This window comes from Protopterus annectens, chromosome 14.part0 (assembly GCF_019279795.1).
Source record: "Protopterus annectens isolate FY-2018-M chromosome 14.part0, PAN1.0, whole genome shotgun sequence".
NCBI lineage: Eukaryota > Metazoa > Chordata > Ceratodontiformes > Protopteridae > Protopterus > Protopterus annectens.
Window position 1 is genome coordinate 1,021,471,310 of NC_056748.1, and position 27,551 is coordinate 1,021,498,860.

At 39.3% G+C, this 27,551-nt stretch overlaps 1 protein-coding gene across 1 annotated transcript in view; it reads right to left on the reverse strand.

The window, feature by feature from the left end:
* HPS1 (HPS1 biogenesis of lysosomal organelles complex 3 subunit 1) overlaps positions 1 to 27,551 on the reverse strand; it is a 946,304-nt gene that overhangs the window by 50,891 nt on the left and 867,862 nt on the right. Inside the window, exon 20 of the mRNA XM_044056829.1 lies at positions 8,668 to 8,781. Coding sequence (XP_043912764.1) covers positions 8,668 to 8,781 — 114 coding nt within the window. The remainder of the gene's footprint in view (positions 1 to 8,667; positions 8,782 to 27,551) is intronic.

The window sequence follows — 27,551 nt, forward strand, 5'->3', positions numbered from 1 at the left end:
GCTCATCCACTGAGCTTGACAATTACCATCTGACAACAACTCCCTTATTACCGTGTACATGTTTGTTAAGGAAATGATACATAAACAACTTCAGAACCAGATGTCAAACTATGTCAAGCCCACTCATTCACAGTATGGTTGCTACACAGACTATGGAAGAGAATCTTGTTTCTTTCAATGTCAGACATCACATTTGCATATTTCAGCAAGAAGCCTTATTCCTTGATTTTTCTAAGTCATTTAATACGGTCTATTATGACTTACTAGTAACAGGACTTTACAGTGAAGCTGTTCCATACACAGACATCCCCTTGTTCTGTAGCTACACAAAGCTCTGTATCCTATGAATAGGTTGTCACCATACCTCTTTCAACCCCTTCTTGTGCACTCTGACATCCCTTCCATGGATCCAATCTTAGCCCCTTCCTACGCTCTCTCCCTATATTCCTTCACAAAAAAACTACTGAAGTACTTTGCATCTCATTCAGTATTCAGACAGGTCAATGATACTGTGAAAGATTAAAACCAAGTTGGAGACCATCAGCCATAAGAATGTCCATCAACATCAAACCCAATTTTAACTCCTCTAAAAGCAACAATTTGTTATTTCAACCCAAGTCCATGCTACCCCGACTGATCCAGCTATTTCAGAATTATTACCAATCAAGGCCAACCCATCTAAGCAGCAGACTCCATCAAATACCTTGGCTTGCTTCTGACCAGAACAGCTGGACATCAGTATTTCAGACAGAATTCCAGTACAAGTACTGATATTCTTTATCTCAGAACCAGATTATCTCACACTCAAGACATCAGCAATAAATTTGGCTGTAAAGGAAAGCAATAAGAAGCACCTTCAGGCCATTGTTTTTGTCATGATTTTGCCAGTGAGAAGCACACATAGTTTTGCAGCAAGAGGACTAAAAATGAAAGCTGACAACAAAACAGCAGAAGGAAGAGTTACTCAAAGAGGCTACATTAAACATATACATGTGGGAAAATTTTGTATCAAGAAACTCCTGTTAAACAGAAATCCTACTTCTTTGTACTTTAGCAGCAGCAGGATCTCACAATAACCCACTCTTGTAAAAGCAAGTACAAAAACAGAAGTTCTGACTGCAAACAGATCACAATGTTGATAAAAAAAAGCTTTTTTTCTGTCTTTCCCAGTTTAGGATTATGTCTCTTGCAGCAAGAAAAGTTCAACAAGAATCAGTTAAGTTTAGTGAAATGCAGCTCCAAATAACTGTAAAGTATGTAGGATGAAGTAAAAAGTGTACAGGTTCCATCCCGATGAGGCTGGGAATGATGGGTAGTCCCACACAGCTTATACAGTGGGTAAAACAGACTTGTATGGACAGACAGCTATTAGTGACTTCTGGTGCTCCAATATGAAGGATCATTGACTCAATGCTAAAGAAGCAAGCTTGTTTACAGCTTCAGTCATCAAGCATAGGACCTTCTGGCCATGAGGAAGCTTGACAACTACAACCCCATATTACTTTCTGTCTCTCATTGTTCTTGAAGTAATAACTATCAATTAATCTTACTATAAAAACAAACATTCTATAAGCCTGGAAGGTGCTGCACAATGTATCTATCATTTTTCCCCATTACTGGTTCTTAATCTACTTTTAGCACCCCCAGCAGTGCATTCTAGGCAGATTCTCAACTTGCATCATATCCGACACTGCCCCACAGGTCAGTGAAAGGTCACCACTAATTAAGTAACCTATAAAAAAGGAACATAATGAAAATTTGTGAGGCTTTATCTAACAGTTCAAGTTTTTCAACTATTGTTTTTTACAAGGGAACTCTTTTGGCTTTTCAAACTGATTCCCATGACTTATGTAAAGACTACAGAAGGCGGGATTTTAATTAACAGTGGTGTGAATGAGTGCAGTAGTATGGGAAATGATTTTTCTACAACAATAAGATGCCGTCTAGAATTAGATGGGCCTTTGTGGCAAAATGGTAGAAGTTTAGACTGCTGTTAATAAAAGTCCATTGGGTACTTTCATATCATCACAACCAGATTTCCAGGCTCCCAAAATTCATCCTGTTTGGCCGAAAATATGAATACTAACCTTAAAAGGGTTGTGTACACTAGTAACTTGTAGTCTGTCATATTGTGTATGAGTCAGGAAGAGAACTATCTATCGGTTACATTTGGTATTTTGTCGGCGACTAACTCACTGCAACAGAAAATAGACCTGACTGCTGCCTCACACTCTTCCTTACCCAATCTCATCCTTGTTGAATTTCTTAATATATGGCAAGTTCACATTATGTTTACTCACGTAACTGAGTATTGCTTTGATCATGGGTTTTACAGCTCACACTGTTTTATCATTGCAATGGTAATGCTCTTAAAGTCCTTCAGTGCACTCTGTAAGTGGTTTTGAATTGCAAGGCATGGTTTCTTCTAACTGTTGCTGTGCCAACTATTTAACCATGTGCTGCAGGCTTCATAGTAACAGATGTGTAATGCATGTAATCTGGCTTTCTATGACTCCACAGAGACATACACTATTCCCAATTGTTTTGGGATACTGTGATATTTTAATTTCTGACATTTCTCCTTCTACTTGCAGTTATTGAAAGTAGTGTACATTGCTTACAGTTTTATTTTTCTATATATCAGTTCTCACATGCAATTTTACTTGCAGTTATTTACTTTCCTGAGTAGTTTTTTTGCTGTAAAAAAGGGTATGTCACAAGGTGTACAGTACAGAATTTGAAACATGTCAGACATAAACAAGACCTAGTAACGTACCCTTTGTATAGCAATTGTACACTGAGTATTGCTTTGATCGTGGGTTTTACACAGTCTGTCACAACGAAATTGTGCATGTAAGACTTGAAAAGCACTGTTCAAAACTCCTTCAAATCTTACATGCACTCGTTTCACTTGAAGTATGCGAATTTCACGACCACAAAAATCTGGTTGCGATAATACGCAAGTACCATCCCTTGATATTTAATTGTGTCATTTTTTTTTTATTTGACTATTTCAAACAATCACAATTCCTTTTTACCAAGCTTCAGGCAGTTACATTAAAGAATAGCTCATTATTACTACATCAGGCAAATATTTTTTTTGTGAAGGCTATCCAGAACTTCGCATCATTTATTGATATAATTACATTTACCTAATAAGTGAAAATTTGCGAATCCGGTTATCCTGAGTCAGTTTCTTACTTTTACATCTGAAAAGAACTGTTCAAAAAGGAACAGATGCAAAAGATCCCTGTGGGACACCTGTGACAAGCTCCCCTTCAGGACTGACATGCAACTCCCATCCAGACCTGCTGCATCATGTTGTTTTACCAGTGTCTTACCAATTTTGTTTTTAATCTTCGCATTTGATTGGATGAACTAGATATGGATTGACATTCATTGCAGTTAATCTGTATGATACACACAAGCAAAGTTAACACTTGAAATTTTGTCAACGTGTGTAGTAAACATTATTACTTTCATTTCAAAAATCAGCAATGAAACTTCATTAGAATAAAAAAATTCAAATTGAATCCATCAGTAACAAAAATATCATGTGATCAAATTCATCCAATCAAATGCAAAGATTAAAATAAAATCCCTAATCATCATGTAACTATTTTTAAAACAATGTTTATATATGAATACATAAAATACATTAATTAAAAAAAAACAATCTGTATGCTATTTTTATGGGGAATATTGTCAATCCTTCAAAAAGTGCACCATAACAACTTCAAGGTTTCAAAGATCTTCAGAGGGCACAAGATCTTACCTTTCCAAATCCATATTGTTCTATTATCCAGCAAATATATTCCATGACATTCTGGATAAGCTCTATTATAGCTCTCTTTTATTACTGCAAAGACAATGTTGCTTAGGCTGACAGGTATGAAACTGTCTGCATCTGTTGTAACCTACTCCATCCCCATATAATACTACCACTATAGTTAGGTGCCACTGATGAGGATATGTGCCCAAATATTAGCATTTTGCTTAACATGTCTGTCACGGATTGGCTAGGTTTCCCTTGATTACTTATAAGAACCAGCAAGGATGTTGTCTGGTCCTACAGAACTGAAGTTTCTAATGTTATTGGTGGCTGAATCTATTTTAGGTGTATAAGAAAAGTTCTACCTTGTGTCTACAGCACTCTGGTATGTATCTTGGCTTACAGTAAAGTTTTCACAAAACTTTTATAGTATATATACATTGTTCTGCATCTGGGAAATCACTGCTTATCAACAGCATGTCAGATTCAAATTTTTCCCTTTCAATTTTCATTTTTTTGCAAACCTTTATTCACAAATTTGCAACAGTTAAAACAATGTCATGTTTAAATAAGACTTAAATAAGAGAGTGCTTTAACATAAAAGCATCATAACACTAGCAAAACTGGTTAGCTCAAACAACCATATCTAAGTTCTATGTCTAAAGGCAATGGAATGCACTTCTTAGAGCTAGATATGACACAGGCCAGATATAAGTATATACACAACAGACACAAAAACACTGAGATAGAAAAATTCACAAGCAAAGGTATTGCATCAAGTGATTCAGACCATTATTATTGGCATTCCCTTAGCAAAGAAAGCCAATATTGCTTTAACTGTTTGAAAAATGTGTGAGACAGAGGGAGAGAGAGACAAAGAGAGGGTCACAGTTGTCCGCTAGAAGCAGAACCCTACTGAAAAACCTACTCTATTCAGCCAATTTATTAAAAGATTTATTGTGTGGATTGCTCAACTCACTGGAAATAGAGGCTTTCATGACTGACATGACATTGATCAGCAATGCTGTGAACTTTTGTATTTTTACTGAAACATGCTTAATTTACTTTGGTGAAAACAAAGAAAGTCTGCTTCTTGCAATTATGTATAACAAACACAGATATTACATACACGTTATTATCAACAATAAACTAAGTTTACACTTCTAAAAATATGAAATATGAAGAATACAATCAACATACTCTACCAGATCAGAACAGCTATGTTTATTTCAGATAAACCTCTGCTGGATTTCATTGTTAAAGCAGGCATTTTGGGACATTTCTTTTGTTTAGCAAACATCAACAGATTTCCATACATTAGCCACTTAGATGTATGTCAAGGGATTCTGCTTGGAGATAGTGACATGGGTAGCTATGCCTGCTGTACAATGACTTTGAAAAAGCCATGAGGAACCTTCTAGCCCTACAGCAACCAATCATAAAGCAATCAAAAATCCACCAGCCTGCACTGTCAATGTCAGAATATTTCAATGAAGCTAAAAAGTAAAGAATAAGTGAACATGTTTTCTTGGATGCTCTCAGTTTTTCTCTGGTACAGTGATTATCCATGGATGCATACTTCAAGTAAAACACAGCCAGTAGTGACTTGATGAGTAAACATCAACACTGCAAAACACACATTTAAACCCCAAGCTGGAAAGTGGGCCCTTCTTCAAGGCCTAAGACACAACATTCAGGCTTCTTGTCTATTTGTAGAAGAGTTATGGTTACTGCTTGCAATGAAAATGAAACTATATAAAACAATGCATTCTCTGTTAAAATCCAGAAAAAAGCAAGCAGTTACTCTGTGTATTCACAGTAGAAGAAAGGTTTAATGATTTCCTTTATCTTCTGCTGCTAGACTACAAAGTCCCAAAATAGAGAAAAATAATACACACTTAGAAGAATTTCCAAATCATTAGAATACTGCATTTTAAGTCTGATATACTTCTTTTTTTTATATATAATTTAGTTATGCCAACTAAGCCAGAAATGAATTGTTAAGAGAAAGCCATTGAAAATAATCTTACATATGCAAAACAAAAAATAAACAGTTCACATTGCTTTAGACAACCAAAACCTTGGAATACGGGAGAAACTACATTTTAACTACATTTTCATCTTCTAACTTACAGAAGTTATTTATCCAAAAAAACAAAATTAAACAAAATATAACATTTAACAAAATGTAACAATCGAATTACTATTTACAAGGTCCATAACAAAAGGTTATATTAAACAAAACCATTAACATTTTTCTATTATACAATGACTGGCCATTAATATTTGAAAACGAGCACGCTGACTGGTCAGCTCAGAGTGCCTGTTGTAAATCTGAGCATGTACCAATGGAAAAAGGTCCTGTCGCCCGGACCTTTTTCCATTAATATATGCAATAAAAAATGTATTTTTACTTCACTTTTTTAAATAAGCTCATAAAACTAGAGACTAAAATGAACAACAAATAGCACAGAGAAAAATAAAATTATAATCAGGTATGCTATACAAAATGAAATAAACGTACCCGATTATCCTTTTATTTCCTCTGTCCTGTCTCTCCTGCACATTAAAAGCCACCTGGTTTGTTTCTTTCTTTGTTTTTAATTAAAAAACACAGATATTCCTTCCTCCGTTGCTTCTTCACACAGCACTGATGTACTGCAAAAGGGTAAGAACGCAAGTCCCATATGCATGCACAGTGCATCAGCAATGCTCCAGGATATCAAGGGAAAAGTTGAAGACCACCATGGCGCCATTATACAAAAACATTATTTAAGAAAAGTAATTTTTTTCTTAAATAATCTCATTGAACAATGGCAATAACAAACTCCGTGGTGTGGTATATTGAAGATTTACCCACCATTGCCTTTGTTTAATCACTCGGGGTTCATGGATAAATCTTCAATATACCACACCGTTTTCGGTTACTGCTAAACTAAATTACAGCTGACAGACTATCTTGAAGAAAACAAAAGATTTACAACAATATCAAACTGTTTGGAATACTTAGTTCCTAGAAACAAGCAAAAAAAGATATCTATATCTATGTATAAATGCAAACATACACCCTTAAACTAGGCACATAAAACTGAAACGATTAAGAATGAACTATCTCATGTAAAATCGTTTTTATTATTACTAAGAGCTATTTCAGCCCAAAGAACACGAGAAATGTATTTGAATAAAATATTCATGGTACAAAGCTTAATGTACAACACACAACAGCTGCCTTACATTTGAAAGCTTGTGACATGTTAGCTCTACACATGGGACATATGCAGATGAAGCAAAGAGGATTGAATCTACATGAAAAACAGACATCACACTTGCCTGCTCTCTTGCTTTCTGTACAAACGTCTGAGAAGTCTGTGCGACAAACACACTGATTCTAAAGCAGTAATTTCAAACTACCAACCATGACACTAGATGTGGCCCTTGAACATATAGCGTATAATGTATAGCACTTAGATGTTTCTGATGAGGACCACAAGAGGGAGAGTAGATACTTCATTTGCATGGAATGCTCACATTCCTCTCTTTGATTATCATTCTGATTTCAGTTCTCTCTTCTGTACAGCCTCAGCACCATAATGAACTGGTGAGAGACATACTTTCTGGGGGGAGGTGTAATCAGTCAAGAGGTCTAATCACTTATACCACTAACATGTATGCCCCTGTGTCCAGGATGCAGAAATGAAATAGGGTGGGTGGCAAGTCTTTCCAAAGTTGCATTAAAATAAAATTTTACACCTTCACATTGGGTAACATATAGTCTACTTTGGTGGTAGTTTAATTAGGGTAAAAAGATAACAAGCATTTACAACCAGTCGCACAAAAAGACAGGTTTAGCACTCAAAGAATAGGCACCCCCCCAAAAATAAAAACAGAAAATCCATGCCCTTGTTCCTCATACCACCCCACATACTGCAACTTTGCCCCACCTTTGTCCATCCACTTTCTGCACACTCTACCTCTTACTACACCCATCTTATGACATAAATGAGAACATCCACTCATCACTTTGGGAGGGGGAACAGTCCCCCTTCCCCTAAATGTCCTAAGACATAACTACATAACATTGAAGTAATGTTTGTACAATAATGGTGCTTGGAGGCACAGACTATTTCTAGACTACCAGATCAACACTCAAAAGGACTCATAACAGTTGCTGATTGGGTAGGATGCATAAGTACTCTCATTCCTTTTAGAACTTGCATCTAAAGGTTATGGATATAAATGTAAGGGAAGAGCATTTTGAGGGGAAATAACTCAACTAACACTTTAATAAGTATAATTTACAGTGATGAATGTAACATATTCATGCCACCTCATACCACACACACACACACAGAACAGTTTCTAACCTTTAAAAAAGGAGATGCCATGCATTGGGTATATAGCTTTAAGGCTAGTACGGCAGTTACATTGCCTTGCATATCACCCGGTACATAGTTCATCCAGAGAATTCAGTTAGAATATTGACCTCATGAAGGTCAGACCACAGACACTACTTGCGTACTATTTTTCAAGCCTACTGACAGGACACAATACGTTATAAGGGAATGAACAGTCTGAGATAACAGAGCCTTTCTTCCTTAATGGAGGAACGATATAAGAATAGCACTAATCCATGCCTTAAGGGGCATTCTCTTATGATCACAACTGATTGATAAGATGCACAATATAGATACAATACAGACAACTGACTTTTTTTCTGCCAAGTTTCAATAAAATGACATACACAACTCTGTGACATGAATATAAAACACATCTTTAGAACAAATTTTTACAAGTAATCCCCCCATATGAGTCTACAACACATCTGAAAATGACATAGGCTGCATTGCTGTTAAATGCACGTATCCCTCTCCACTGTAAATTACAAAGGCACATACCAATTCATTTTCAAACCACAGGAAGTAACAGCAGTAGTAATCACCATCTCGAAGGGTCAGTGTTGTGTAGCCCTTCTGTAAATAATGTCTAGACAAGCCGATGATGGACCAAACCTAAATAATGAAAGCATGTCAATAAGAAATGTTTCAAGAGAAAAGAAACTTTAAAATTAGAGCACTAGAAATATGCAGAGAATTATACACTAAAGTAATAAGTCAGAGTTCTGTTGATTCCAAATTAATTAACAAACCAAATGCCAAACTGGAGTCCTAATTACTTTCATTGCTTCATTTCTTGTCATATTTGTATAAACCCTTCCCACACACACACACACACACACACACACACACACACACACACACACACACACACACACACACACACACACAAGATCTTGTAGCATTCCCTTGCCATGCAGTAATAAAAGAAGAAAAAATATTTTTCATTTGGAAGAAAAGCTCTTTGAACTGAAGTGTCGTAGAGCCACTCCAGAAAAATAATCAGATGATAATTAGTAAAAAAAGAAATCTGTAAATTCTGCTGGAATCTCAGTCTGTGTAGGAGACCTCTTACCCAAGTGAGATATTCCTGACACACTAAATAAAAAAACACTCTGCAACGAAAGGCTAATTGTACAAATAAAAGAAATATGTGAACACCTTGAAGTCTACAGTAGGCCATCAGAGTAGCTAAACACTTTGTATATATCCTTATAGTAATGGATAGATCAAAGAGTAATGCAAATTAACTTTTAACGTGCTACTTACTCAGAACATTTTTTTGAAACGTCTGCATCTTTTGAAGATCTATGGTTATTAGGGCGTAACACACAAACTGGTAAAAGAAACACTGTATAAAATCCTACTAAAAGAGGAAGAAGAGTTTCTAACACTCTTGAAAGAGTACATGTTCCATGATAGGAGAAGGCAAATGAGGGTGAATCCCTCAAAAAGAGGTGTAGAGACTCCTACTGTCAAAAGTAACCTTGATGGATTTAGGGTTTGCAAAGTTGGGGGTGGGGGATCTTGTAAATAGCCATACAAACTTCTTATTAAACTATTTTTAGTTCTGGAAGGTTCCTCTACTTTTTGAAAGCTCACTGTATATCTTTTTAAAAGATAGCAGCTTGCTGGGACAGTTTATTTAGTCTTAACTACCCCTCCATCAACTGGGAAAACTACTCAAGCACCAATACACTGGCCCAAAGCTTCCTGGAATTCATCAGTTCCAATGCCCTGGACCAGCTCATTCTGACCCCACTAGAGTAAGCAACATCCTTGACCTGGTTATTACTAATATGGGTGACCGTTGCTCTACACCAATAGTCAGTCCCTCCCTGGTCAGATCCGATCATAAACTAATGACCATGGTAATCCACATCTCACCCACACCCCCCGCAAAGGTAACCACCTTGAAAAACTTCCCCAAAGGTAACTCAGGACTCCTAATAACAGTGGTGGACAACTTCAAGGGCACTCATGCCAATGGGAAATAGCTGCATGAGTGCCGAATCATACACCAATGCACTGTATGAACATGTACATAAATGCATGGAACTAGCCATACCCAACAGAACCAAGATGCTCTCTTCCAAAAAAAGGAAGCCAATCTGGTGGTCCCCTGCCATTAATAAACTCTACAACAGAAGGAAGAAACTGTTGCAGAAAAGGGTGAAGTCCCAAGACTGGAAAAACTCCCTTATTAACCTCAACAAAAAAGCTGAGATCCCTCATCAGATCCTCTAAAGCCAGCTATGAAGGTAGAATTGTGGCAGACACTAAAAACAATCACAAAGTCTTATGCAGTTATATCAAGAACATACAGCAATACCCAGATTTGAGTTACTGCACAATGGGACCTCCTCTACTGAGCCAGATATTGCCAACATACTGGCTGACAGATTCAGTGCCAACTCTACGTCCCTGCCAAAGGACCAATCACAGTACCTGAAGAATACCAGGCACCCAGCATTACTGCAGCACAGGTTAAAGCTGCGTTGTCCAAGGCCAAGAATACATCTTCCATGGGACCCAATAATATCCCTGGCTGTGTTCTACATGAACTACAAAGCAAACTGGCACCACATCTGTGTGCCCTGTTCAGTCACAGCCTCACCTCAGGCTTTGTCCCTACTGAATGGCACACTGCTACAGTCATCCCTCTCCATAAAGGGGGAGCGACTACAGATCCTGGGAATTATCGCCCTATTAGCCTGTCAAGTCTGATATGTAAAGCTATGGAGCGCATCATCATGGACCGGATTAACAATGTTATAGGACATCTCCAAATGTGAAAGGGAGATTATGCCTGCTCAACCTGGTTGACTTCTTTGAGTCAGTCACCGGGGCTGTGGATGAAGGTAAGGTAGTGCATACAGCCTACCTCGATCTGGCCAAGGCCTCTGATACCATTCCTCACTCTGGAATTATTGATAAACTCAACAAACTAGGCATCAACCCCTATATCACTAGGTGGGTTGCAAACTGGCTCACAGATAGAACACACAGTGGGAAAGTAGTGGACTCCAAGTCAGACTGCCAACCAGTCACAAGTGGAGTCCCACAGAGATCAGTCCTGGGTCCTCTCCTGTTCGGCATCTACTTCTCAGAAGTCCAGGCCAACACAAAGGGACTCTGGCTGACCAAGTTCGCAGACAACTGCAAGCTGGGAGCCATTAACTCCCCAAGTGATGCAGACATCCTACAGAAAGGTCTCAATGAGACCAATGAATGGTGTTGAAACCAAGGCCTTAAGCTTAATGCCAAAAAATGAGTCATCCCCTTTGGTAAAAACTCAGATCCCACTAATTACCACACTGATGGGAGCCCATTGAACACTGAAGGCGTTATAAGAGATCTGGGGACACAGGCTGACAGCAACTTCTCCTTCGACCACCACATTGCCAGTGTAGTCAGAAAGTCCTTCTATGTGGCACAACTCATTACCAAGGGTTTTGCATCCAGGAAAGAGGTCACCATCTCTCTACTTTTCCCTCATTAGACCAATCGAGTATAATGCCCCATTTGGCATGTACCTCACTAGACACCTGCAACGGCTGGAGAGGCCACAGAAGTAAATCACAAAGAGGATCCCAGGCATTAAACACATGTCCTACACAGACAAACTCAAAAGACTCCAGATATTCTCTGTCTATTATCGCCTATTTAGAGGCGATCTCTGCTTGACTTACAAAGCCATGTCTGACCCAGCTCTGTTAGAAATGCTGCATCTAAAGAAATCCCAATCCCTCCACACCATACACTCCAGAGACCTCAACCTCATTACCACAATCAACAGAACATGCTGGAGGGACAGGTTCCTCACCCAGGCACTGCCCATGCTCTGGAATAGACTTCTCATACATGTCAAGCAGAGCACCTCGCTGTCCCTCTTCAAGAGAAATCTTGATGAGTGGATGGGTAATAGAAAGTTCACCCTGGGGATCAATCCAGTGGCTCTACTTGATAGAGGCACTGGGAACTAACATCGGGCGGCAAGATGCCAGGGTACTTCTATGGGCTAAGCTTGTAAAGGCTCCAGGGCCATTAGCCTAGTACACACTTATGAACTTAAAAGAAGGTAGCAAGGGAGCATTAAATCCCTTGCTCAACTTGGAGAAGGAAAGCTGAAAAACCTAAAGATCCAACAAATCAGCATACCTCTCTCATCATACTTTATAAGGACCTCTGATGCTGATGGTCTAAAACCAATTCTCGATTCAGTGGAGAATTCAAAACTTCATTACTAACATCTTCTGGAAGATTTTGAGAAAGAAACCATGAAAATCTCCTCAAAACAGATTTGGTGTCAAGAGCTCTGAAATTAGCAATAGCAAAAGCAGAGGCATGTTTTGGGCAGCCATGGTGGTGCAGCGGTTAGCGTTGCTGCCTCACTGCAAGAGGTTCTCCGGTTCGATCCTCGGCTGGGATGCCTTCTGTGTGTTGTCTGCATGCCCTTCTTGTGGTTGCGTGGGTTTCCTCCGGGTGTTCCGCTTTCCTCCAACATCCCAAAGACATGCTGTAGGTGGACTGGCGTATTACTCCTCATAAGAGGAAACAAATCCCCCAAACCTTCCTCGTGTTCTCAGAAGACGCAAGCAAAAACAAACATGAGCTTGACAGCTGAGAATTCTAACAACAAGTGTAGAAGAAAACACTTTTTTGACAAAAAGCCTTCCCATCCAAAATAGGAGAGGGAAAATGTTAATAAAAGGTTTAGCAGCTGCTGGGTCTGATCTGGGGAGAGTGTATAAAAACGTAAACTATCAAGGAACTTTACATAGTCTATCTGCTTCCCAGGGGGCAGCAAGATGGCTGTCAGGTAAGATACAAATTGTAACAAAAACCTCTTGAGAAGAAAGAACAGGAGGAACAGGCAAAGATTATGCAAATTCAGTTGTAACAAAACAAAATATTTCATGACAAACTAAGAAACATTACCATTTTCCAAATGAAACATCCATTTCATTCTGAAAAGAGTTACAGAGAAAGAGGATCCCTTCAGAGGATTGGCAGAAGCTATATTCTTCTCAGAATCTAAGTCAGAAGTCTGTAGAGACACAATCTGTCCTCACAATCATTTAGAGATTCAATTTCCTGAATTTCTTCAAAAAATAAACAATCCTTTTTTTGTATACCAAAAACAGACATACAAAACACTCAAAAACCTTCACTAAACCTCAAACTAAACCCAATAAATCACTTCTTTCCAGGGTAAATGAGACAGGAGAAAAAGTAAACTTATGTACCTACCATAACGATAGAGCCATGCTTTTTGCCTCTGTCTGGTTCAACCTGTGGGTCTTTGGATCTGACAAAGGCCAATTGCATCACTTCAAACTTGCTTGGTTCAGCCTCAATTACCCACAACTCCCCACTCCTCCCTCTAATCCTCAGATAGAGTTTGCCCCATAATGGCCACTTTCAAAATATACCAAAAAGGTTACCCAACCAAGGAGGATGTAGGACTCCAAAAACAAGGAACCGATTACCTCCATGGTCCAGTCATCACAAAAAGGGGAAGCTCGCCATACCAACCAAAGGAGGTGTCAGGATGGTGGGAAGATTGAACCAGATGGCGACAGACAACGCAGATCTATCATTATGGTAAATACATAACTTTCATATCAAATGGTGCCTGCTCCATCTGACTTCAACTTGTGGAACAGAATCCCCAACCATGAAAAAAATCCTCAGAAGGAACTAAGGAAGGATATTCCACAACACAGTGGAGGCAAAGGAAGCCCTGGTTCTAAATTGTATATCCAGCTTACAATGCAACACAAAAAATGTGGTGACCCAGCCATGTAGCAGCTGTACAAATAGCATCCATTGATACTCTAGAAATGAAACCTGTAGAAGTAGCCATAGCCCTTGTTGAATGAGCCTTAGGCTTGTGTTGAAGAGTCTTGCCTTTCAAAAAATATGCAAACAAAAGACAGTCTGACAGCCACCTGTACAAAGTCACTTTAGACAGGTGAAGCCCAGTCTTGATTTTATAAAGGAGATCAATAACTTACTGCAGTTTCTGAAAGGTTTGTTATGGTCCAAATAAAATCTCATTTGCCTATGTACATCCAAACAATTCAAAAGGTATTCAACTTTTTTTTGAGAAAATGGGAAAAAAATACAGGAAGGTGAATCAAACTGTTAAGGTCATCTTCCAAAGCTACCTCTGGCAGAAAAAAAAAGTTTCATATGAAGAGACACCCTGTCTTTGTGGAACACCAAATAAGGAGGTGAAAAATCAAGAGCTTGCAACCCCGAAACCCTCCTTGCGGAAGTAATCACCACCAAAAACAAAGTTTTTAAAGACAGGAGCTTCAAGTCAGAAGTAGCTGACATTTCAAATGGAGGGCCTGCAAGGGCCTGCAAAACAAAATGCAAATCACAGGGAGGAACCAGACCTTGAACTTGGAGACAAGGTAAAAAGATACCCTCGGAAATCTTGAGGGAAGCCAGAGGCACAATTTCCCTGCCAATATGAACGTTAAAGATGGCCACCGATTGCACTTTGATCATAGGACAACTGTAACCTGACGGAAACAACCTAGTGAGAAAATATAAAATGGATTCCAAAGGGAGGGAGAAAGGGTCAAGTCCCTGAGATTCTGCCCACAGAAGAAACCTTCTCCATTTACTGGAATACACTTTTTTAGTAGACTGTTTTTGAGACAAAGACAGTATGTGAAGAACAGCCCGTGAAACCTTGAGACTTCTGGCCATCAAGGAACCTGGAGGAATCATGTGGTTAATATGAGGGACTGAAGGTTAGGGTTAACCTGACCTGCTGGATGAGAAATGAGACTTAGAATGGGATCCAGTACCAAAGGGCGAAACCTTAGAAGAGGCCAAAGGAAGGGAAACCACATCTGATGAGGCCAAAAGGTGGGCCTTTATATTCATGGTAACACTGCAGCAGGCTGCCTTCTGAGGAATCTTCTCCATCAAAGGGGGAATAAGCATAAAGAGGCACCAGCAAGCAAACACCAAAGCATCCATGGGTGACTGTCCCAGAAGGGAAACTAAGGTGCAATAGCTGCTACACTTGAGGTTGGATGGGGAGGTGAATAGGTCACAACAAGGAGTGTTCCAACACCAAAAAATCCAAGCTGCACCCATTGGATTTAGGGACTACTCATGAGGCAGCAGAATGCTCCTGCTGACACTGTCAGCCAGAATGTTGGATTTCCCCAGGACGTTCATTACCACCATAAACACCTCAGAAGAAATCACTCATTGTCAAACCCTCACAGTCTCTCAACAAACAGAATGTAAAATGTCCCCCCCGCTTGTTGAGGTACCAGACAAGATACATATAGTCAATCTGTACCACAATCGCACCTATGGGAAGGGCATCCTGAAATCCTGCAACACAAGAAGGACCGCTTTCTCCTCCAGAACAATAATGTGAAAGTGTGCCTCCACAGACAACCAGGATCCTTTAACTGTCCTCACTTCAAAATTCCATCCTCTAGCCCAAGAGGGCAGCATCTGTGGTGACCATGGCTGAGGGAGGTGGAAGAACAAATGGTCCATCATTGTTTATTAATGGAGACTGCAACCATCAACAAATGTGGTTGTGACACACCTTTAACAGATGTACTGGGAAATCCACTGGATGGGTTAGGAAAGACCACAGCACAGCCAGAGTCCATTGCAGATTCATGACATTATATATGGCTAAATGAACCAACCCTATGGATGCTGCTATATGACCCAGAAGTTTTATAACTGCATGACCTGGAGGCTTCGAGGTTGCAAACACTGACAAGGCCTGAGCACTAAGGCTGAACACTCTGAAACTTGGAAGCCTGGCAATTTGATTGACCATATCCAAGCAACAACATACGAGTTCTAAAATCTGAACAGTCTGGTGGAGTAATTGACTGCAATGCCCAAGTCGTCACACAGTTGGAGTAAAGTATCCTTGGCCATTAACAATGTTCTTGTGGGGGCAGTGATTAGCCAATCATCCAAGTATGGAAAGACCTGGAATCCCAGCAGTTGGAGTCAAGCTGCAACCACTTCCATGCACTTGGTAAACACCTGTGGGACTGTGGTGAGACCAAATGGCAGGGTACTGAACTGCTAATGATAGGGGCCCAAGCTGTATGTGCAGGAACCTCTGGGAGCACCTATCTTGATGTGATGGTAGGTGTCCTTAAGATCTATCAAGCACATTCAATCATCCTTCCCCCGAAGAGGTGAGATGGACTGCACCATGACTATCTGGAATGTGGTCTTTTTCACAAACTTATTCAGTCTGCTTAATTCCAAAATAGGCTTGAGGTCCTTGCTCTTTTTTGGGACTAAAAAGAAAATGGAAGAAATCCCAGACCCTAGCTGGTCTGTTGGGATCTCTTGAATGATATGATATGCAAGAAGCTTGTGAATCTCCACAGCTGCATGCAGTCTCTGACAGGGTGGAACATCTAGGAGATCTTCTGATGAAGGTTTGGAACCTCTGAAAAGGGAATGTAGTAACCTCTGGATATGAGTCTTAACACCCATGTGTCCGAGGTGATGTCTCCTAAGCCTTTGGATGAAAAGCCAAACAACTGCCAACTGCCTTCAAGGTAGGACAATCAGGCAACCCTTCAGGGTCACTAAAAGGGACCACCGGAGAAAGCCCCACAGAAACCCTAGATCTGCAGACCACCCCTGCCCAGCAGGTAGCAGCTATTATGATCTCCACCTGCCCTTGGTAGGAACCCTCTGAAGGAGCGACCTCATAAACTGGTGTTACTTTCTGACAAAGAGGTGCTTAGCCCTCTTCTGATTTCTTGAAAAGGTCCGTTGAGGTGTGGCAAAGCACAGTCCAATGGCAGACAGCATCTTCTTGTCTTGATCACACCTCATTAGAGTATCCTTAACTTTCAACCAAAACAAGGAAAAGCCATTAAAAGGGTCAGTGATAAAGGATACCTTGAAGCAATCCGCAGTTGCATAAATACGTCCAAGCATGGTGCCGCATGGTAATATTAGAGCCAACCACTCAGGATGCTCCATAGGCCATATTTGAAATGAGCATCACAGAAACGTTGGCTACAGTTGTCCACCATGCTTTCTGTATCTCCAGCATCTTCTTAGTCTCCAGAGACTGCAGATTGTTGACATTCCTTGACACTTTAGACACCAAGTCACATTAAATGCTTGTCAATTCTGACAGTCAATTAATAGCTCTCGGCATATAAGCGGCTAAGGTGTAGAAGTGCTTCCCTAAATTATCCAAAGCCAGAGACTCCCCATTTGTTTTTTTTAAGACTGTAAAATTATTATTATTTTTAAACACCTTTACTGTATTATCACTTGTGACATAAACAGATTTACATTTATATAAAAGTAATCAAACTGTATTAACAAGTTAAAGTTTATACATATTATACTTCACCTATATTGCCATATATCATTAAACCTAAACAACATTACATAAATTATCTAATTCCTGCCCCTTTTTTAAAAAAACAAACATCCTTATTAAACCATCACTTACAACATAAGCAATCATACATTTATATAAATGAAAATGAACCAAACAGACAATTCTGGTTGCAAGCATTTTACATCACAAACCATACTGACACACTCCCAGTTGCAGACATTATCCATCACTTATAATCTACCCAATCATTTTCAGTCAAACATTGCATAGCTCATTTAAGTCCTGCCTTCTTTGAAACCTCATTCCTCCCCCTGTATGTATTGTTCCCACAATTCCCATTTTTCCTATGTAGTTTGCTTCTACCCTTTTCTAAACATCCTCTGTTCCAGTTGTTTTATCTCTGTTACTATATTCAGTACTTCTAGTACAGCTGGTTTAGATTTTGGATTTCCATCGCTTTTTTGGCAACCAACATAATTAGACATACCATGTCTAGTCCATCCCAATTCTGTATCATAGCTCAGAAAATTCATCTCCCTTGTCACACCAATTTGCCCACCCTGCATCTCCCAACAGTGCATCCCACAAGGAATCCTTAAGTCTGCCAACTCACTGCACTCTCAGAAAATATGTTCCCAATTACCTCTTTCTTCCCTGTCACACCTCCAACATTTGCTTTCTATCTGAGGAAGAATTCTCTAATCTACTTGCAGCGACTCCCTGAGAGATCTCTTCTTGGTGGCAGCTGCCACCACAACACCATCAACAAATAGACACTTACTCCAACATGGCCAGTCTTTGGGAAGAGCAAAAATCTTACTTGGTTTCTTGGAGATAGGCTCTACTGTGTTTGTTACTTCAACACCCTCCACACTAGGTCTACAAGAAGGGTGTCTGGAGGGGGAACCACCCAAGGCATGGATTGGCCTATGCTGAAGGCCTTCAAAAATACTGACTACTCCAAAGATGGGCTTTGGTGCTCCAGCCTTCACATTGGAAAAGCAGCTCCAATAAGTCACCAGTGATTTATGTAGACAGCTCCTCAGTCCAACCCTCAACAAGTCACTAAAAGTGGTGTCATCCCGTGCAGACTTAGGGGGACCCTCTTATTCCTTGAGAGCAGTATCCTCTGTGAGAGACCCTTATTGACAGTCAAGGTGCTTCATCTTACAATTTCACTTTCCTGAAATTTCCTGCTCTGGTGAAGCCAGGAGGAATGGGAAGAGGTGGGAAGTACCACCATGGGGCAGGATGGAGACCCACCGATGCAGGCTGTCCAGGAGCAGATTGATGACTGGTTGCAGGCCCAAATGAGAAAGGGACATCAGCTGGAGAAACCAAACCCTTCTCCTGAGAAAAGAACATCTTCTCTATAATGAAGTCCACAGTGGAATCCCAAAGGAGCCACATCTAAACTAGATAGCGAGGTCACAGCTGAGCTCCACATGGCTGAAGCTCCAAGTGGAAGAGACGATCACACACAAAGCAGGGATCGTTGACCCTGGAACAGAAACTTCAGCCTCGACACCACGGCTCCAAGATCCAACAGTCCTGAAGGGATCGGAATTGATGCTACCAAGGAATGATTCACAACTGAAGATGGGCAAGCTGTTGGATCCAACCCAGATGGTGGGAATACAGCCAGGCCTGAAAACATCAGATCCAAAGGGTCCGAGGAAAGAAGCCAAAATGATGGAACTGAAGGTCCTAGTACAGGACCCGGACCAGAAGGGATAAGGCCTAATTACATTTGCATCTGCAAAAAGGACTTCAGCAGCAGCTTCAAATCAGAAGTTTTAATGCTCTCCACCAAACTCAATGACTGAATGAATGATCCACCAATAGGGTCTGAGAGGGCCATTTGGATGAGGATGAACCCATCTGCCAGAACCAAGTTGGAGAGTCAAAACTGGGGTGGGAAAGGGGAAGAATCAAGTGACAGCTCCAGTTGAGTGGAAGGGGAGAACAGGGAAGCAGTCCTACCAGAAGGGGCCCCTTTAAGCAAAAAGGGACTTGGGAAGCTCTGCCGGTTACTAAAAAAACAGGTGAGCCAGTGGAGAAGTACAAAACAGCAACACCAAGCAAGAAAAAAGTAGTACTCCACAATGTCAAACAAGCTTTAATAAAACAAAGCTTTTAGATATAAACTATCCTTCGTCAGTGTCTTTCATTCAATGATTATAAAACAGCACTTTTTAAAACTCATATTGATCACATGACACAGCAATCTATCAGCAACAGTATTCAAAACACCAATTAAGCCCTTAAAACCACAGTAGCAGCAACATATACATAAATGATACAAGTTCACTTTTTCTTCACCTTTTGTCGTTTCATTTTCAAAAATGGTTAGTGTAACCTTGCTTATTCAGTCCTGCATGTTTGTCTGCTTCTAATCGGACAATCCACTCATATTCCTTCATATCTACATAATTTATCAGATCACCACATCTAGCATTTGGATAGCCAATTTGCATAACTCTAAAGCTAAACTGCTGAGTATCGTCAATTTCACTTATGTGTTTTGCTAGAGAATTTGTAAGTATATTCCTACGAATTCCAGACCTATGCTCTATTATCTTGTCTTAGCCTTCTACCCGGCTTTCCAACATAAAACCCCAAACATTTATTACATGAAGCAAGGTAAATAATAGTCGATGCATTACATGTAGCAGTGTAGTGGAAAACAAATTTTCTACCACTCACAGGATGCACAAACTCCACTGACTGGTTTATACTAGAGCAACAAGAACAGTTGTGGCAAGGAAAAGTACCCTTTGTCTTAAAAACAGGGACAGTATTATCCAAAGAGAAATCCTTATAACATAAAAGTTTCTTCCAATTGAAACAATTTCGATAGGCAAACATAGGTCTCTCCGAAAGCCAATTTTCATGGCCCGGTATGGCCTTTAAGATGCCCCAATTGCTCTTAATAACGTTCTCTATTACCTTACTAGCCCTACTATAAGTCATAAGGTATCTTAGAGGTTGTGTCTGGGCCATACTCATATCAGTAGAGACATTAGTCATCGAATCAGAAAAATAGGGTTTAGCTTTTGAGTCCCTTAGTCTCAAGGCATCTCCCTTAGCTTTTTCTATTTCACTTGTATTATATCCTCTTTCAAGAAAACTATTAGTCATTTCATGCATCTGATTCCCACAAATCTCTGAGTATTCAGCCTACTGCCACATAGATAGTGACTTTTAAAGACACTTTTAAAGGTCCTTTTTGCATGCATACTTTTTTGTGTAGATATTTATTTACTTGCGCAACTTTTTTATGTATACATGTCTCTAAACCAGACTCCATTATTTTTAGTTGAACATCCAAGAAGTTCAAACAGCTATCAGAGAATCTTCTTTCAAATTTAAGAAATACAGCAGTACCACTCAAGTACTCATAAAAACACTAATTCCTCAACCGTGCCATGCCAAACCAGAAAAATGTCATCCACAAAACGCTTATAAAATGAAATGTTGGATGGATTTTTATTTCCTTGCACATTTTTCTTTTCCCATACTCCATGGGTTACATTAGCATATGTATTGGCTACGGCCATCCCTATAGCTGTTCCAGATATTTGATGGTATACTTGTTTATTGAATGCAAAGATATTATTCTCCAGTACCAAATCCAATAATTCACAAATGGTCTCAGTACATCTATTAGAGACATTTCCATATTCCTGAAGTATTTCCCTTACACAATCAATTCCATAAGCATTGGGTATTACAGTAAAAAGGGATTTTACATCAAGCATTACCAAAAGGAATGAATCATGGGTATGGCCACTATACCAATTATATAGTTGAGTTAGAAAAGCACCTGTATCCTTAATATAACTTGGTATAAATTTCAAGTAGCCCTTCAAAATGTCCTGTAAGTATACAGATATTGGTTCCGTCATCCATCTCCTCCCTGAAACTATTGGCCTCATAGGGGGATTTTCCAAGGACTTGTGTATCTTAGGAAGTCCATAGAGTATGGAAATAGATGGGCATGGCACGGTCAAGAAGTAGAAAGTATCAATATCTACATCACCAGTCATCTGCAAATCATAGATACACATGTTTATTTTACTAATCATAGCATCCATCTCCCTACTAGCAATGGGTCTAAAAGTTTGTCTATCTAACAACATTTCAGACAGACTGTAAGTATCCATCATTACGATAGCACCCCCTTTGTCTGCTTTTATAATTATTTCTGTGTTACTCTGTAATGATTTTGTTTGGGTCTCCTCGATTGTCAAATTACATATTTTCTCAAAATTCCTTCTTTCATAAAGATCACGTATTTGTTTCTCATGTAAGCTATTAAATATACTAATAATAGGATCACTAACTGGAATAAAAGTACTGCTCTTTTTCAAATGACCACCCACGGAACTACTATTCTTGAATATGTTCTTCAGATTCAAGCCTCTTGAAAACAGATTTAAATCAGTAATTGCATTAACCAAATCATCAGTGTCTGCTGGAACAAACTTCATTCCATGTAACAATAAAGACATCTCTGCTTCCGTTAATACATAACTAGAGAGATTAACAACTACAGGACGAACTAAGTCACTTTTTTTATTATTCAAAGTCAAGTTAGTCTGACCTTCCAGTTGAACGTCAGCTTCCATAGGTTCAGAAGATAAATTTAACATAGTAGCATCTATAGTTGTAGCTATACCACCAGTCGCAGATTCTTATAACCAAACTGGCTTCTATTAGTTCATCAGATTCGATAGGCCTACTCTCAGTACCAAGGTTCCCTATATTCAAAGGAGTACTATTCATATAAACAAAATCATCTAGGCCAACAGACAAAATCCCATTTGGGGCATAATCTAAATCAATATTAAGAAACTGTGATGGTCCTTCATATAAAACACTTGTAACTACTTTATTTTTATCCATAATATTGGATCCATTCAGGGTAGTGGAAGCACGATTAGATGCTCCCAACATTCCCACATGCTCATTAACATCCATAACCTGTACAGAATCCTTCAAAGTATGCACTAAAACATTTTGTTTTTGTTCCATACATACATAATGTTTTGTATTACCTGACATAGCCATGGCCACTAAGTTTTTTTAAGGGCTCTACACAGATAACTTGATTAGAAGCATTCGGACCTATGTTTCCAAAATTATCCATATTCTGTTCGGAATTTAAATCGGAACCTATAGTCTGTTCTGTTGGCATATCATTTAGAATATTATTCAAAGCAGCTAAGTCCCGTGGGGGTTTTATACAAGGACCCTCATCACCAAGAGCATGTAAACTTAAATCCTGTAAAAGCTCAACATTTTGCTCTTTCAATCCTTTCTCTTTAGCTCGACAGCTCATATTAGCATCACATAAATCATTACTTTTCTCCCGATAGCTTTGCAAAAGCACAAAGCCACTATTCATACCTCATGGCTCTATATCAATATTTCGTAAAGGATTATCATTCCATTCAATAGATCTATTTTCCCCACTTTGGCAGTTCAAATTAGCACCGCACGTCTTTTGATAGGTGTGTGGTAGAATACCAACACTGCTAGTACCAAAGAGGCCTTCCAAATATTTCACATTAACATTTCGATCATTACAGGCATCAAAACTTACATTCTCACTCATAATTATGTTTCGATTAACAAGTGGATTATTTTTAACATAGTTCAAATCTACATCACCCCTTATTCGTTGACAATATTGTAGTTCTTTTTCTTTACAACTACTCATATTAACAGAAGGGCCTTCCAAAGGCACCAAATGAGAATTCCGTTTGATAGACACATTTCTTTCTTCAAGAGGTGAAACAGTATGGCTTAAAGCTACATTCCGCATAGTATCCCCCACCCTCAGAGAATCATTTTGTTTTTCATCTATACAGCTACTCAGCATAACATTATCAAAAGAGCCTGCCAAGGGCTTTACATGACTATTTTGTTTTATACAAATATTTTGTTTGGAAAATGAAGCATCATCAGTCAAGTGAGTCTCATATGTAGTACCTCTCGTTCTCCGACTACTATGCTGCAATTAATTCTTATGCTTTTCAAGTACGTCATTAGAAGGATCTACACAGTCCAAACCATTCATGCTGTCTATAACAACAGTACTACAATATTTTACTAAGCCAGAACCATCTTCAAAAGAAGAAGACTCACTTAAACAGTCAGTAGAGGGCTTACCATAATTCATTATTGTTTTGCAGCCCTGCTTCTCGTTACGGGGCCATTTTTTGTTTCTCCCCCTGGACCTCGAGCGTTGTTTCGACATATTGCACTCCTGAATCACTAACGTCTCTGGAAGCTGCACCCTGACACCCTGGTTTGTCCCTAAAAACACATTTCTTTTGTGCAGCTCCTTTTTCCTTCCTTGTAGATAAATTTGCATCCACATCGGGCCACGCATGAGCTTCATTTAAACGCAATAATGTAGTAGGTGTATCTAAAGCATCTCGGCTGGCTCCTGATTGACTGCTGGCAGACAGATCCTCCTCCTCTGCTTGTTGGGAATCAATTATTGGTTGGAACTCGTCAAGCTCATACATAGAGCCCTGGGGAATCTTTCCAAAAGAAGGCCGATTATTCTTTTCATTACAAAGATTTTTCGGCCAATTGAAAATATGACTGTTAAAGTCATTTATGTCGCATTGTAATTTTTTCCTTTTGGTGGATTATAGTTGCTTGTCAAGTAAATCTAGCCTCCCCATCATAGCATCAAACAGGGAGACATTATTATTGAAAACTGGTGATTCTGTTAGCCATTTCTCTAATGCATTTATTTCTGCACCTAATTAATTCTCTTTAGGCAAAAATAATTCATTCATAAGACGCATATAAGCCCAAGCTTAGATTTATATTCAATTCCTGCCACCTTTTTAGTACCTCAGGATGGGTACTGCCATAAGAGAGCATATTTAAAACTTGTTGCCCTCATGAAACAATATCTAAATCAAGATATGCATTAAAGCTAAAATGCTGCCATTGCAATTTCTTAAAGTTTTTAACTTTATATTCCAGCATTTGGACCATAGCAACAAAGTCATTTCTTTCAGGTCTCTTCTCTGTTTGACTTGCTTCTTTACCAACCATGAGGCTAGTACACTCCAGCAGTGGATTTTCCCTCAGCAGGAGACCAGAGAGCGAACCATAGGAGCATTCTCCAATACAACAGGTTGTGTTATGATAAAGATATACCACTCTGACGTCCACTATTTCACCAAAAAGAAAGACAAAGTCACTAAAAGAAAGAAGGGTACTTTTCCTTGTCAACTGTTCTTGTTGCTCTAGTATAAACCAGTCAATGGAGTTTGTGCATCCTGTGAGTGGTAGAAAATTTGTTTTTCACTACACTGTTACATGTAATACATCAGCTATTATTTACCTTGCTACATGTAACAAATGTTTGGGGTTTTATGTTGAAAAGTCGGTTAGAAGGCTAAGAGACAGGATAATAGAGCATAGGTCTGAAATTCGTAGGAATATACTTACAAATTCTCTAGCAAAACACATAAGTGAAACTGATGATGCTCAGCAGTTTAGCTTTAGAGTTATGCAAGTTGTCTATCCAAATGCTAGACGTGGTGATCTGATAAAATATGTAGATATGAAGGAATATGAGTGGACTGTCTGATTAGAAGCAGACAAACATGCAGGACTGAAAAAGCAGGTTAAACTTAAACCAGTTTTGAAAATGAAACAACAAAAGATGAAGAAAAAGTGAACTTGTATCATTTATGTATATGTTGCTGCTACTGTATTTTTAAGGGCTTAATTGGGGTTTTGAATACTGTTGCTGATAGGTTGCTGTGTCATGTGATGTGATCAGTAAGAGTTTTAACAAGTGCTGTTTTATAATCATTGTATGTAAGACACTGACGAAGGATAGTTTATATCTGAAAGCTTTGTCGTTTTATTAAAGCTTGTTTGACGGCACGGAGTACAAGCTCTTCTGGTTGTCAGCACCAAGGGAGATTGGCTGTGAGGGGTTGGAGCCGATTTCGGCATCAAAAGTCATGGTATCTCTGGGTCCAGGAAGCCTGAGAAGAAAGGACTGGGGACAGAAGATGAGGATCTCTTCTAATCCCCTTTAGAAGACCTGGGGTCCCATGTGTGGTGCTCCTCAGACCTGGCCTTCTGAACCAAGGGAAAAGCCACAAAAGGAGCAGATGAAGAACCAGAGTGAGAAGTCCTTTGAGTACTAGCTTGGCCCAATGTTCACAGATAGTGTACCTGGAGTCCAGGTGTGATGCTCCCAGAGAATAAACACGTTTGAGATGTGCATCCTGAAAAGGCAACTTATGCCCTCACGTCACACACTTCAAGCCCTTATCCATACTAGATGGAAAAAAAATGTCCGAGAAAACCTACTTTCAATAACAATAGCAATAGGAAAAGACTTAACTAAGGCTAAGACTACGAGAAAAAAACAAACCCACCAAAATGAGTGAAGCCCTGATGGATGACAAAGACAGTTAAAACAGTCAGACCTACTTGCCTGTCTACTTAACGTACATAGAAACTAAACTGTTTAACCAGGGTAAGGGATAGAAAAATTCTCACACCAAAAAATAGTATGCTAGGGTATCTATAAAGTATACGCCCAGCAGACACATCAAACTACTGAGGAAAATGGTAGCAAACTAGATCTGTGGATTAAGTAGGGGAGTTGTGGGTAAAGGAGTTGGAGTCAAACTAGTTCAAACTCTGATGGATCTGGCCGGTGTCGAAGCCAAAGACCCACATGCTGAAGCCAGACGGAGCACTCAACATCAGATCTAATATTTACATTTTTATTTCTTTCTGACTGGAATTTCTGAAGAAACAGAACCAGTACAGCCAGAAAAAATGTCCCTAAGGATAAGCACAACTTTTTGGATAGACAGAATGCCATTCTTTGTCTCTTCTAGGACTGACAAAAGTATTCCAACAGTTGCACAGGATATGTTCTAACCCCCTAGTGAATGGTGAGCATAGGGAGTGCACTACAGAGAGGTGAGGAAAAAGACAAATTATCTGTGGAACCAGTAATAGCCATAGCAGTCACCCAGGTGCAGCTAGGCACTTTTGTTGTGGTGGCAAAGGCTGTTCATAATTTTTTCTTTTTGTGGCTAAAAGAAGGAAGAACTGAGAACCTGTAAGTTGTCCCACAGTTAAGCCAAAAAAGATGCTTGATTATTGGGGAAGCCTGGCAACAGTGGTTGGTAAAATAGGAAAGTAGTAAAAAAGTAACTTTTTCTCTAGAAATAAATAGTAACAATCATCTTAAATACTTACTCCCGACCCATTTTTTTTTGCAACAAATGTAGTTTTAAATCTATTTAATCAACTTTTTGCCTCAAAGGTAAAATAGTGGCACTCCTTTTTAAAAACTCATTAAAAGTTATGTGACAATCTTTAAAAACAATTTTCATGATCTTTAAAACAAGTACTTTACAAAACCTACAATTTCTGTCATAAAAATTAAAAGTAGAAGTTTTTTTTTTCCCACAAAGGGAAGTTATCTGTCCAGCAATTGAAACTGTTGGCAGACTGTTCATTCTCAAAAGCCCACAACAGAAGTGCTCTTCAGTGGCAGGAAAACTATGACGGTCTTTGTCACCGAAACCTGCCCTTTTAGTCAGCTCAGCTTGACATGACTTACAGTTCAGATGTCTGAAGGTGCTCTGAAGCTTTGGAAGCTGGCTGACTGATATACCCCTAAGAGGACATAACCCACACAGCTAAGGCAACTGCAGAAGTGATCCTTACTATGAACATGGTATGATCTTAGCCACATACATTTAAGGAAATACACTTAAAAGTTCTTGCCACCCTTTTCAAGCACTCAGTAGTGCTCATCTTCCAAATCAAGCAAGGGTTGTCATGACAACCTTTGTATAAACTTGAGTCTACTGATCCAGTTAGAGACTAACCTTTATTGCAGCGTAGCCAAAGAAATATTTTGCTGGACTGTAGTGGTACCTCATTCCATAAACTGGAAATTTACAGAGTTAGGAACCTATCCCTC